Source organism: Ailuropoda melanoleuca, chromosome 13 (assembly GCF_002007445.2).
Source record: "Ailuropoda melanoleuca isolate Jingjing chromosome 13, ASM200744v2, whole genome shotgun sequence".
Lineage (NCBI taxonomy): Eukaryota > Metazoa > Chordata > Mammalia > Carnivora > Ursidae > Ailuropoda > Ailuropoda melanoleuca.
Window position 1 is genome coordinate 67,718,795 of NC_048230.1, and position 13,084 is coordinate 67,731,878.

The 13,084-nt window shown below is 53.3% G+C and overlaps 1 protein-coding gene across 17 annotated transcripts in view; it reads right to left on the bottom strand.

The window, feature by feature from the left end:
* Positions 1-13,084, bottom strand: part of EPB41L1 (erythrocyte membrane protein band 4.1 like 1) — a 106,448-nt gene that overhangs the window by 21,358 nt on the left and 72,006 nt on the right. For 9 of the 17 annotated variants that reach the window (XM_034641711.1, XM_034641712.1, XM_034641716.1 and 6 more), the window contains 4 exons: positions 10,788-10,970; positions 7,508-7,612; positions 1,598-3,622; positions 977-1,084 (listed from right to left, as the gene is read on the bottom strand). In XM_034641711.1, coding sequence (XP_034497602.1) covers positions 977-1,084; positions 1,598-3,622; positions 7,508-7,612; positions 10,788-10,970 — 2,421 coding nt within the window. The remainder of the gene's footprint in view (positions 1-976; positions 1,085-1,597; positions 3,623-7,507; positions 7,613-10,787; positions 10,971-13,084) is intronic. The other 8 variants (XM_034641726.1, XM_034641723.1, XM_034641721.1 and 5 more) reach the window with 2 other exon arrangements.

A 13,084-nucleotide genomic window follows, 5' to 3' on the forward strand; every position in this document is an offset into this window, starting at 1 on the left:
AACCTTGGGGCTGTTTCAATGTCTCAAATAGAAGAGCAGGTCAGGAAATGAAAAACACTCCCGGAAAGGTTCCTTGACATGACAACAAGCTTGAAAAAAACCGCAAAGTTCTCAAGAGTGGGGAACGCTCCTTTCCGAGGGTCTCCCGCTGATGGCCAAAGCAAGGACAAAGCAAACATCCTGCCAGCTGGTTCTGGACAGGAAGCCCCATCCAAGGTCTGGATCTGGGAGCTTATCAGAAGCGGCATTGTGTGCAAGGCAGGGATGGGAGCCCGGACCCAGGCCCATCCGTGCAGGTGGGCATCGAGAGACAGAAACCAAGGAGGGAGACCCGGGGATTTAGGGAAACCCGGGATGGGAAGGCAGGGAGGCTGGAGCCAAGAGCTTTGAGAAACAAAGAGGAAGCCGACATGGTTTGTCAATTCCACTGAGTCTCTGTGGGAGGGGGCAGCATTGTCTAGGGGGAGGATCGATATGGGTTAATTCCTGGGAGCTGGGTGCTACGTCAGTTCAGCCCTGAGCTCCGGGAGGGGCCGGCGGGCAGGTGGAGGTTCTAGTCCCATCAGTGTAATTGACAACGGCAGGCCACGGAAATGCTGGAGGGAAACCAGCAACTCTTGTCCCACATACATACCTCTCAACTGGCCTGTCGGGGATTAAACACCACATGCACATTTTTGGCTGTTTCAGGACAGTCTTTTTAAAGCCCAATCTAACACCCACCGAGTATTTTTTTTTTTAAAGTAGTTGGCTTCAGGTTCTAGAGATTCAATGCACTTAGAGATTCACTTGCTAAACTTAGCTTCCATTTTAGCCAGTTTCTGGAAGGTTGAGAGGTGTGAGGACACATTCCAGACAAGCAAGAGTTGAGCTGCCACAAGAGGTGCTGCCAGAGCAGGTGGGAGTCGAAGGCAGCGATGCACCCCGGCCAGGCCAAGAGGACCGGGTCATCAGGGCACCGGGGGGCTGCAGAGACCTGAGGGCCTGAGGGGCTGGCGAATCTCAGGCGCCCCCCTTTCCCGGGGGGGTTTGCTGCTAAGCTGGTGATGGGCTTCTCTTCCCTGACCGCATCTCCGGATTTGTTCTGGATTAGAGAAGACAGTTAGTCTTAAAGAGGCAGAAAGGAACGTGTCAGTGGGACCAAGAGGGAACCAGAAGCGAAGGATGGAAACCTCTGGCCTGTCAGCTTCCCCAAGGCGGGAGAACCAGGGAAGGGAAAAGATGAAGGAAGATCGTTGGACAAGCCAAGCAAAACAGGTAGGAGCCCAGCAGGTGGGGGCAGCAAGGCAAAGCAGGTATGTAGTCGGCTGGCAGTGGGGCCACCTTCTCCACTGGGGTGGTGCAACCCTCTGGGCACCAGGTCACACCAAAAGCCGAGGGTCTTTGTGGCTAAGCTAACAGGGGCCAAGCAGATGAACCCATCATTCCGCCCGGGCTACCCTCGGGCGGGTGTGGGGAAGAGAACTCATAGGAATGGACAAGCAGCCTCTGATCGCAGTGATGACGAGGGGCCCCTGAAACATGCTTCTACAGAGCTACGTAGCATGCGGTCCACTCCCCCAGCAGGGGAGGGGCAGCGGTGGGGGCGGGGGCTCACGTGGCCAGTGCCCCCGGTGGTTTCCTCCAGCGCAGTTTCACAGCCCGAATCGGGGGACACAAGCTCGAGGTCCGTGCCTCCTTCCTGGGGGGATGTGGTAGAAATGCCCTCCCGGAAGTGTCTGGCAGCCAGTGGCATCACTGAGGAATGAGTGGCTCTGGGGCCAGCGAAGTCCCCGGAGGACTGGAGCTGGACAAAGCCCAGGTCCAGAAGCTTATTCCGCTGTTGCTCTACCTGACCCACGGAGGCCTCTGAAGACAACTCGTTCATGAGGGCCCTTGTTTCCCCTTGACTTGCTCGGCGAGTTTGGGCTCCGTGGGTCTCAAAGATCCGAATTTTGTTGGCCACTGAGGTCTTGCTAATATCTTCCAGGGAGCCCTCTTGGCCCCCAGCCTGGAAAAAGGTCATCGCCTTTTGCTTCCCTGCAGGGAACACCAAGCCTAGGGGTACAGCCCCCTCAGCTTCTTCAGAAACAACTCTGGGCTTTCTGCTGGCAACGGGAGGTGCCCGGCGCTCACCACCGTCTGGGGTCACGAATGGTCCTACTCGGTCCTTGGGCTCTGGGGTCTCTTTGAAAGGATGGGCATGTTTGAGAAACACAGGGGACTGTTCTCCAAAAGGATCCCCAAGCTGCGGAGGCTCCCCTGACCCACGAGGGGTTGGGCTTGGAGAAGTTTCCTCTGGAGCTGCCTGAGCTTGAAAGGGACCAGGGGAGGCTGGGAGAGGGGCGATCACTTCCATCTGAAGAAACGCTGAGGCCTTTCTGTCCTCCGTCACAGGTTCTCCTGTCTGGATGTGAGACAGTCCCCTGTCGTGGGGCAGGAAGTTGCCTCTGTCTGGCTTGGCTGGCTTCCTGACATCACTAGGAGGGGTGGTCCACGGAAGGGCGCAAGCTGGGAGGTCTGGGCGCATGCCCCCTCCTCTGTGAGGTGAGTGGTTCTTCCATCCTGCTGGGGGATTTTTCTCAGCCTTTTCCATCAAATCTCCACCCGTGGGGACCTCTTCCTCTGTGTCTAGGTTGGATGCTGGGTGGCTAAATTCTCCTTCCACCCCCCGCCCAGCTTCTTCCCAGTCCTCAGCAAACGTCTGCCCTGGAGAAGGTCCCTTTCCAAGCAGCTCAACAAAGGCCCCCAGGCCATCTGGTCTTCCGTGGTTCCCAGGGGACCCTGCCCCTTCCTCTAAGGAAGCTGTGTGGCCTTCACCCTCTTCGTCTCTGTTCCTGCTGGAAGCAGCTGCAGAGCACTGTGGGGCTGAGGGACTCCACGCAGAGCTCTCTGTGAGCTTGTCCGAGAGCTCCAGCCTGGTCTCGTCAACAGGAAGGGCATCCAGGTGCTCTTCCCTCTCCTCCAGAGGTGGAGGGAGGACTTGGTCTTCAGAGTCCTTCTCTCCGTAGTTAAAATAGAAGCTCCTCTCTGCAAATGAAGGTTCGGTTTCATCACTCGAGTCAGCTCTGGCTTCCGACTGGGCTGGGTCCAGCAGAAACGACTGGAGTCCTCCCGTGTCAGAGGCTGGAGAGGGGACATCGGCCTCTGCTGGCCTGGTCCCTGAGGCAGCGGGTCTTCCCCAAGTCTGGAACTCCTCCAGCTCCTTCCTCAGCTCCATCTGGCCCTCCAACTGGCCACCTGAGATCCAGCGCTTCTTGATGGTGGCCTCCCCAGTGCCCACCCTCACCTGGGAGCCCACAAGGAGCTTTTCTGCCAGCGCGCAGCCTGCAGCCGGAGAAGCCCTTCCTGGGCCTTTCCTGACCCAAGGGCCTTCCTCCCACACTGACTCCAAGTCTTCAGGGCTTGCGATCATTCTTCCTTGTGGCTGGGTCTTTGCTCTTCTAACTGCCACCATTTCTTCTGTGGCCACTTCGACTTTGAACTTGTCCACCAGGACGTCTACCTTGGAGAGTCTGCCATCAGCAAGGATATCTGCGAGGCCTGCCTTACTTTCTTCCTGCTGCGTGGTGGTCACTTTTAGGAGACTGAGTTCTTCTGGCCTAGTGTACGCTCTCTCTATAAATACCCAATGCTCTGAACCCTGTGTTTCAATTGGAGCAAGAAGAGTTAACATGAAATATCAGGCACCTGAAGAACGGGTCACTTTTTTCCTCTGCAAGAAGGGACCAATCTACCACCAAAGGTCAGCAAGTCCCCAGAATTGGCTGGGGAAGAGAAAGGCATGACAATGCTAGTCAGCCTCATCAAGGCTCCCCTTCCCTTAAAGGCACCCAACAAATTATTTATCAACTCCCCTCAACCACCACCCCAACTTGGTAAAATGGGATGGGGGGGTCTCACGCTCTCCCCATGCTAATCACGGGACAATGGACATTCATGGATGGGCCAGCACTCTTCCTCTTCTTCTTTTAATAATACAACTGCCACTGTCAGAGGGGAAAATAACTTACATCACATGGAATTTTTGAATGTTAAAGCATAAAGAACTCCTAAGACATCCTCTAGTCCAAGTTCTTCATTGTGCAAATGGGTAAACTGAGACTTGGAGAAAGTCAGTGACTTCCCCAAGGTCACAGTTCATGGTAGAGTCAGGAAAAGAGTTGCCCGAGATCCTTCCTGACTGACCTTACAACCTATAGAATATGGATTCCAACTGCAATCTAATGTCAAGAGGGGAAGCACTGAATTAAGTTCCACAGGCCACAGCCTGAAATCTGACTTTCCTATTAGAGTTTCCGGGAAGGAAAAAGATTAGAATGACAAATGCCAAATGTCCAGCTGAAGAGGTCAGTGCCAGTCACCACAGTGGCTTGAAGAGCTTGAATTTTGTAGGGTTCATTCCCAAAGAAGAGAATGCCAAGGCCTATTCTTGGAGAATTCTGACAAAATACACAGAAAGGGTAGAAAAGGGCTGACCAGAAGACCTCACAGAAGGAAAAGATCTAAAGACCCACATATCATCACTGGTCAAAAGTACCAACAAGAGTGTAGCACCGTCAAGCTGTTGACAAAACAGCCCTCCATCTCTTCTAGAGTCCTTTAAACAACACTTAGGAGGGAATGATAGACCTCAGAACCTTTAAAAAAGAAAAAAAAAAAAAGCCAGAAGGCCATTGGAATTCTAATCTTGCAGCCACAGAATACTTTCTTCACAGAAAACCTCAATGGAAACTGCCCTGTCTTGAAGTTGGAGGCCTCGGCTGCCCCAGTGCCAAGGTACCACCCTCCTTTGAAATCCCTGCTCTGACTCCGGCCCCTTATGGCACAGATATGGAAACTGAGGCCTAGAAAAGGTAAGCACCATGTCCAAGGTCAGAGAGTGAGCTGGGGGCAAAGGCAAGACTAGAATCCAGTCTCTGAATCCAAGTTCTGGGAAGTGCCTCCATGGTGAGATGTGCCAGAAACTACTCCCCACAGGAGGGGAAAGATGTAAATGACAGGGTTCTGATTCTGGTTAGGACTTGGTGAGGCATCTGTCAGATCCCATAGGATGGAAAGGATTCTGAAGGATCATGGAGCGCTGTAAACTCTCTTACCTCCACTGCCCCAATCCATGTTAGCAAAATCTCCATGGTTTTCAGGGAATCAAACCTTGTTGAAAGAATCCTGCCAACAGGTAAGAGAGAAAAGAGAAAGGCAGAAGGCCCAGGCGTAGGTTTCTGGGATTTTACTTCAGGTTGCTAACTAAGCCTCAGGACAACCCCACTGAACCATCTCAGAGAGAAGTCCTTCAAGAGCCCATAGAAGCCAGGTCACTTTTCTCTTCTACTGGGGAAGCAGGTGCCCTCAGCGGCTCCCGTTTCAGCTTGTACTGACATCCTAAAGCTGGCAATGATAGCCAAAGATGGTCAAGGAGACCCCTTCTGGAATATTCTTGGCCCAAGTCTGACTAGAAACTAGTTTGTAGAAACTAGAAGCTTAGAAAGTAGGCTGAGTGGGGTGGGAACTAGCCCATATAGAAAGAAAGATTCCATAGGAAGAAAATAGGAAACATTACTTATATTTAGTTAATTTGTGCCAGACAATGTCAGCCCTTTGTCTAAAGTTATTAAATTTAATGCAAATGGCAACCTGTGAAGCAAGTACTATTGCCCTTATTTCCAAAGGGGAAACTGAGGTTCGCAGAGCGATGGTGACTTGCACAGATCAGAGTGTGCGGTGAGGGAAGAACAGGCTCTGCTTTTCACAAGTGAAAATCCTGAAGAGAAAAAAAAAACTGAACAGAGAGAAAACTTCACTAGCACCAAGGCACTGGTGGGGCACCTGTCCCTGGGGGCTGGTCTGAAAGCTGTCCTGACCCCATTAGAGGATGGGAGACCAGATAATGTCTGATTGCCCTGCAGCCATTCTTTCCACTGAGCCAGGGGGACCTTCAGCGCCTGCTCAGAGCGCCCCCTGCTATCAGCAGGAGGTACTGCAGCAAGGAGCCGAAGCTGGAGGACGACGAGGACCAGGTCTGCTCCCACGCAAGCCACCAAAAGGAGAAAATCTCCAGCCAGGCGGCTCTGCTGACTCTGGGCTGTTCAGTCCCCACCTGGGGCTCTGGATCACATTTTGAGCCTTGTTCTTTACCGAAGACACCCAGAGGAGGGGATGCAGGATATGGAGCCCTCTAGAAACCGCCACCTAGGAGAACCCTTTGAAGAAAGGAGGAGTGTTCAGGGGGAGGGGAGGTGCTGAACTCTGGAGGAGGATGCCGAGCAAATCTCTGGGCAGCAGAGGGCACAGAGAGGCCCACAGACAGGTAATTCAGAAGGGCAGATTTTAATTCAATATGAAAACTTCCCAACAGATGACTGAAGCCAAAATGGTCCGCTGTGAAGAATGGCAAGAGTGCCCTCTGTGGGAGGGGCTGGACGGACAATTTGCAGGGATGCTGATGAAGGGTGCATGTCACCCTCCATCCCCTGCCCCCAGGGATGGGCACCTGTCCTTTGCTCTAGGAGCATCTCTGTGCTCCGGGCATCACTATTTCCCCAATCTTGTGATGCTATTGACTCCTGTCCAACTTCTCTCAAGAGAGAGTGCTGGTAGTTGATTTTAGTTTTACGTTGAGGAAAAATTCAGAGTGGAACTGTGATTTCTGTTTTACCATTTATGTAACTGACTCATGTCTTTTCCAGTTTCAGCACATTTTCAACAGCTAGAAAATTTTTCCATGGGAATTTAAAAAGGGAGATGCCCTCATACATACTATGCTTAACGGGGAGGATCAGATCTCAGGGAGAAGGAAGCTCCACCCAGATGGCCAGTCAGTACCTTCTAATCCTGACGGCCTCTAAGCTGTTGGCACAGACAGAGATGCAGCCCTCCATCCCTGGCCTGGATTCTATGCCTTGCAAGACACAGCAAGTCCCAAGAGCCCTCCACCAGCTGCCATCCTGGGTGCAGAAGTAATGCCCTCCTCATTAGAACGCTTGCTTGACCAACACCTCTTCAACCTGAACGAAGCTCCTTGGAGCAAGATGCCCACCTTTGCCTGCCTGTCAAGAGCAGCTTAGAGAAGATGAAGGTGGAGGATGAATGCAGGGCCACCCCCAACAGAGCCACTGTTAGACCTCACTCAGGCTTCTGAACACTGAAGAGATCCCAGGGCAGAAGGCACTTAGGTGCCATGACCCCTGATCTCAAGCTTAAGATGTCAGAGCCTGCCTCTAAAGCCAGTAAGGCCCAAGAGAAGATCATTTTGGACTCCCCTTTGAAGCAAGAGCCAGACTCAGACTGTCCTGTCTTTCCAGAATATGGTCTCAGTCCTGGTTCCTGAGAAACAATGGATGAAGGAGGGGCTGGCCCTTTATGGATCCCTGGGATGGGGACAATCATTTGTCACAGCATGGAGACACAAGGGCTACCCACTGCTCCCACCTGCATGGCAGAGCCTAGTCTACCCCCCTCACCCCAGAGAAAGGGTTTCCTTGAGACCATTAGGGTGGCTGTGTGTGGGTGGGGAAGTGCCGACAGTAACCTCAGGAGACGCTGCGAGGCTTTTCTGAGTGAACACTTCCCAGCCTGTGGCCGTTCCAGGCTCAGGTGCCAAGTCCTGCGGAGAGGTGTCCTGGGTCCTCCGGGACTGCAGGGGAGGCCCAGGGCGGGAGGAAAGGGAAGAGGGAGGAAGGGAAGGAGAGACAGAGACAGGAAGAAAGGGAGAGAGAGGAAGCAGGAGAGACACACACACAGAGTCCGTAAATAGCCCAGCTTTGTAAATCCCACATCCTTAGGGTTTGTGGCTTAGGTCAGGAGGGAGCCAGTGGAGCGAGAGAGAGAAGAGCTGCCCCTTGTGGCCTTTAAGGGAGAGAGGCCCACGGTCAGCTGCCAGCCAGTACTGTGCCTTCGGACCCTTTTCTCCCTGCCCTCACTCAAGAGGGTGCAGAAACATACCATTCAGACTCGGATTCCAAGTCTGCCCTGGGTGTCTTTGGTTCAGGCAATGGTTCAATCCTGCAGTTTGGCTCTTAGCCCTTTGAAAAGTTATCTTTGAAATGAAAACCTGGGTTTGGCAAATGGGAACTTTTCACTAAAGTTTGGAGTCCTGGGCGCCTGGGTGGCTCAGTCAGTTAGGTGTCTGCCTTCAGCTCAGTCATGATCCTGGGGTCCTGGGACTGAGCCCCGCATTGGGCTCTCTGCTCAGCGGGGAGGCTGCTTCTCCCTCTGCCCCTCCCCCTGCTCATGTGCTCTTGCTCTCAAATAAATAAATAAAATATTTTTAAAAAACGTTTGGAGTCCCTATTTTGATTTAAGTTCCCACTGTTCTCCCCTTGGCCCAGATGAGACCCAACAATACACGAGGAAGCTACTAGGACCTCTGATGACACAGCCCTGTGGGAGAGCCCCCACAAAGTCCAATCAGGGATTCCAGTCACCAGCAGCAATGGCCCCAGGACTGTACAACACTTTCTAGTTCATAAAGTGCTTTTATACCCATTATTTCACTCAGCCTTCCCAGAAACCCTATGGAATGGCAATTCTGGGCCCCCTTTAGATGGGCTGACTAGGTAGTGAGGCTCAGAGAGGTGATATCACTCACCCAAGAACCCAGTCCAGTCCTTGTCTACAGCTTTGCCCCATCTCCCAAATCTTCAAGGGCCTCTAAATGCCAGTGGGGCCTGTAAGCCAGTTAAATGATCCATAGCTCCAAGGTGAGCTCCTGGACCAGAATTCTTTCCAAGAGTGGACTACGCTTCTTGGGGCATCAGTGAGGGGGCCAGGGTTGGACAGACGCACCTTCTAGCAGTTCCAGCTATGACCAGCAGGTGGGGCACACTCCCCAGCCAGGCTGCTCTGAGGCACCCGGAAGCTCCACAGCCCAGCTCCCCAGGGCTCACCCTGCCCTGCTCTGCTGGAGTCCAATGCTTTCAAAAGCCTCTGCATCCCTCCTCAGCCACAGCCAGGCCACTCTGGCCAAGACTCTCAGGGCGGGAGAAATGGGGCCTGTACCTGCATCACTAGACCAGCCCCGACGGCCTAGCCCATTGTGCCAGGGGTCCTCAATAGCTGCAGATTTGCCCTCATTCCACGGCACTGGACTTCAAGGCCCTCAAAGCATCCCTCACTTTGCGAATCACCAGCCAGGGAACCACCACAGCAGCCTCACTGGATGAGGCCCTGTTATCCAGCATGTCAAGGCCATGGGGAGAACGGATTCAATCAAAGGTTCACTCATTAGATCATGACCACATCACCAAATTTCAAAGCATTCGAGGGCAGTACATACACAGTAGACTATATCGTGGTCTTCCCATGATGTGCTCTTGCTCCCAGCAGCTGTGATTTAACAGCAAATACAATGGCCAGGACACAAGAAAAGCAGGTTCTGGCCCCTCTTCTACCAGCTACGACACAGAACAAGTATGTTCCCATTCTGGGCCTCCTGCCCCATCTGCAAAGTGAGGAGCTTAAACCAAGTAGGTTCTGAGAGTCCTTCCAACTTCAAAAGGGGTTCTAGGGGGAGCCTGGGTGGCTCAGGCGGGTTGAGCCTCTGACTCATGATTTCGGCTCAGGTCATGATCTCAGGATCGTGGGATCGAGCCCCACGTCAAGCTCCCTGCTTAGTATGGAGTCTGCTTGTCCCTCTCCCTTTGCTCCTCCCTTCACTCATGCTCTCTCTCCCTCTCTCTAATAGATAGATAGAGAAATAGATACATACATACATACATAAAATCTTTAATAAAGAAAAGAGTGGTTCTGATTTGAAACTGCCCTTCTGTGTGAGCCCCAGGACCCAATCATTAACTCCTACTGAGCGTCTAGGTACTGCACCAGCCCCTCCACGCTGGATCTCCCTGCACCCTCACAACATTCCTAGGAGGGAGGTACTTTTATTCTCTCTGCCTAATGGAAGCCCAGAGAGGTTAAGTAACAAGCCCAGAGTCATCCAGCTAGCAGGAATCAGAGCCAGAATTCAAACCCAGGTGGTGTAAGTCTAGATCAGTTGGGTTTGGGACCAGTAAGCAGCAGTGCTGGAGAGAAAACACCTAAGTATAAATGGCGGTAAATACTGCCAAGATTGAGCAGTGCTAAAAATAATAGCTTGGGATTATAAATACAGGCATTCTCAAGATCCTATCTTTATCTCTTTTTCATTTGAGAAAACACCCCATGCTTTCCACTCCGCAAGGCTGGTGGGTGTGGGATCCTTTTCTGAAGCAAGAGGCGCAGGTCTGATTTTCTCGGAGGATCTGTTCCCCTCTAGTGGGCTCCAAGGATCCTTCCAGGAGGGAACATCCCCTCTCACTCACACACACACACACACACACACACCACCCATCTGTGTTTTCACAACAGGCACTAAAGGATCTGGTTACTGGATACAACTACTGGGATTCTCAACGTGTAGGGTGCCTGAGAATCACCCAGGGCACTTGTTTAAAATGCTGCTTCCAGGGATCTAGCTCCAAATATTCTGATTCTGTCGGTCTGACATGGGGCACTGCTAATAACCAGAACCTGCATTTCTAATAAACACCCCTTCCCCATTATACTCCGGCTGATGCAAAGGGAATACCCCAAGCCACGGCAAGTCTTTTGAGTTTTTCAGGGTGGTCCCTGGGGCCCCAAGGATTCCAAAATTTAGTGAATTTGTCTTTCCCAGTCTAACGTACCACCGCCCCCCCCACCCCATCCCATCACCTCATGCAGCAACTCGGGGAGGCATACAGGTGTGGACGGTGAGTGTCAGTCGGGGCGGAGCCACATTCCCGACCCTCTTTACCCAAAACCCTTGTTGAGGGGTGCAGGGTGAGACCTACCTCGTTGGCTTTCTCAGGGGTGCCCTTGGGGGAGGGGGAGGCGGGCGAGGAGGGCAGCCTGCGCTCCCGCTCCCAGTCTCGATCCCGGTGGATCAGTTTGCTGTTGGGTTCCTTCAGGGTCCTCTTGAGCTCGTTGATGCTGGCCTGGTGCTTGAGCAGGACATCCTCTGGCTTGTCTAAGAACTAGGGGTGGATGGAGAGGGCAGTGAGTGTTAGAGGAACAGCTCTGAGCAGGGGACAGTAACCGTGGTCATCGCTGCCCTAAATCCGCAAGGTGATTCCCATCCATGACTCCATCTCACCCCACTGCACCCCAGGAGCCAAGCGGCACAGAGATGATCAGCCCCAACAGGTGCACAAAGCACTTAAGATTAAACAGAGGAGCAAAAAACAATTCAGATTAAGAAGAGGAGGCTTCTGGTCAAGCACGACCTTTTCTTTCCCCTGCCTGGCTTCTGGCCTCAGAGCATCCAAGGCAACCCAAACCCCTAAGACTAGCCGAGTTCCCACTGGTGCTGTGCGCCTAGTCCCAATTGGACATGGAGGTGACTTCCTTCTGGTTACAACCAAGGCACAGTGAGAACTGGCCAACCCTGTTCACTGGGCTGCTCTGGCCCACTCCCTGGCCTCCAGGGTTCTGGTCCCTTCCTCTGGCCAAGACATGGACCGCTGTGCTTAGCAGGATCCCCAGTCTAGAGCCTGACAGGTGAGCTGCTCGGATACTCCTAAAGCCAAAGACTCCCAGAAAAATGAGCCCTGCTCCCACACAGGAGCCGGGAAAAGACGGCGTTCAGCATCCTCTACTGTGAGCCACTACCTTTCCTATCACCCAGGGTCTGGCAGCTACCTTGCAGATACCAGCTCCTCGAGAGCAAACAGAGTGAGATATGGCCAGGCAGAGCAAAGAGGGCGCTGCAGGGCATTCAGGAGAGCAGGAGAAATGGAGACCGGGAGGAAGAGAGGTCAGTCCCAGGGCTGGGCACAAGGCCTGAGTGGGGATAGCTGGAGTCAGAGGCATGTCCCCCATTAAAGTGCCAAGTCTGAGCTCAAGCCAGTGCAGCTGATAGAGCCATCTGCCTCTAGGTCAAGCGAGAACCAGCCTGCTTTTACAGGCAGGGCAGGTGGGCTGCCAGCTCAAGCACCTTTATCTGCAAGCTGTTTGAGGATTCACGTCAACTCAATTCAGAACAAGAAATGGACCATCTCCGCTTATTTTGAAGTCAAATCAGATGATTCTGGAAGAACTACCTGGAAGGCAAGCTCGCCCTTGGACAAGGCTGAAATCTTCCCCTGGGCTTATCTCTGGCACCCAAGCATCTGCTACGACTGACGCGTGATTACGTCAGGGAGGAAACCGATGCCACTGAGGCTTCTGCTTTCCCTCCAGACATCTGTCCGTACTTCCCATATCCCCTCCTGAGCTGAACGGCCTTAGAACAGTGTTGGAGAAGTCAAGCTGATAGAGTTTGCACAAGGGGATGGGTTTGAGCTGCAGTGGACCCAAGATGTGGCTTGTGACCTTCTAGCCCGATCCTGCCACGCTGGCTTCGTGCGTGCGCAGCATTCCCGGAGGCGAGAGGGAGCAGCGGAACCCAGGGATCCTTGATTAGGGTTACGGGCTTTGGGGAAACCTAGTCCAAATGTCTTGCTGTGCAGATGGGGGGCCGGGGCCTGAGGGGGCTTACCCACGACCCTCAAAGAGTCAGGCTGAAACCCAGCTCACGTGACGCCAAGGCCAGGCCCTTAGGCCCCAGTCCCTGGTCCTTTCCCTCAGGCCCAACAACAGACCCACGTCTCTGGCAGTGAAGGTTCAGAGGAAGAGTTGGGGACTGTGTGAAAGGGAAGAAGTCGTTAACACAGAGGAATGAGTTGAGAAAAGCCACCAGGGAGAGGAGAAAGAGGAGAGGGAGGAGAAAAGACGAAGAGGCTCTCCTCAGAGCTGGAGCAGCAGGCCCCGCCCAGAGGGAGGGACAGCTGGCCTGTGAGAAGAGGCAGACGCATTCCGAGGCTCCTCCCTGCCCCCCACGCCCACTCCCACATCGGGTGCCAGTAGATACAAAAAAGCAGCTTGGGGTGAGGGCACAGAGGACACAGATGAGGTGGAGGCATGACCAAACGGTGATGCAGGAGGGGATGAGTCTAAGGAAGGGTTTGGGTGGGGGCAGGGGAGATGAGACCAATAAAAGTACGGAATGGCCTGGAAGAGCTGGTGGACACAGGTGGGAAGGTCAGCGGTTGGGAAGCAAGCATGGGGTGGTGGGAAGAGGCAGAGCGGAAGGCTGGTTAGAGGGTGGGGT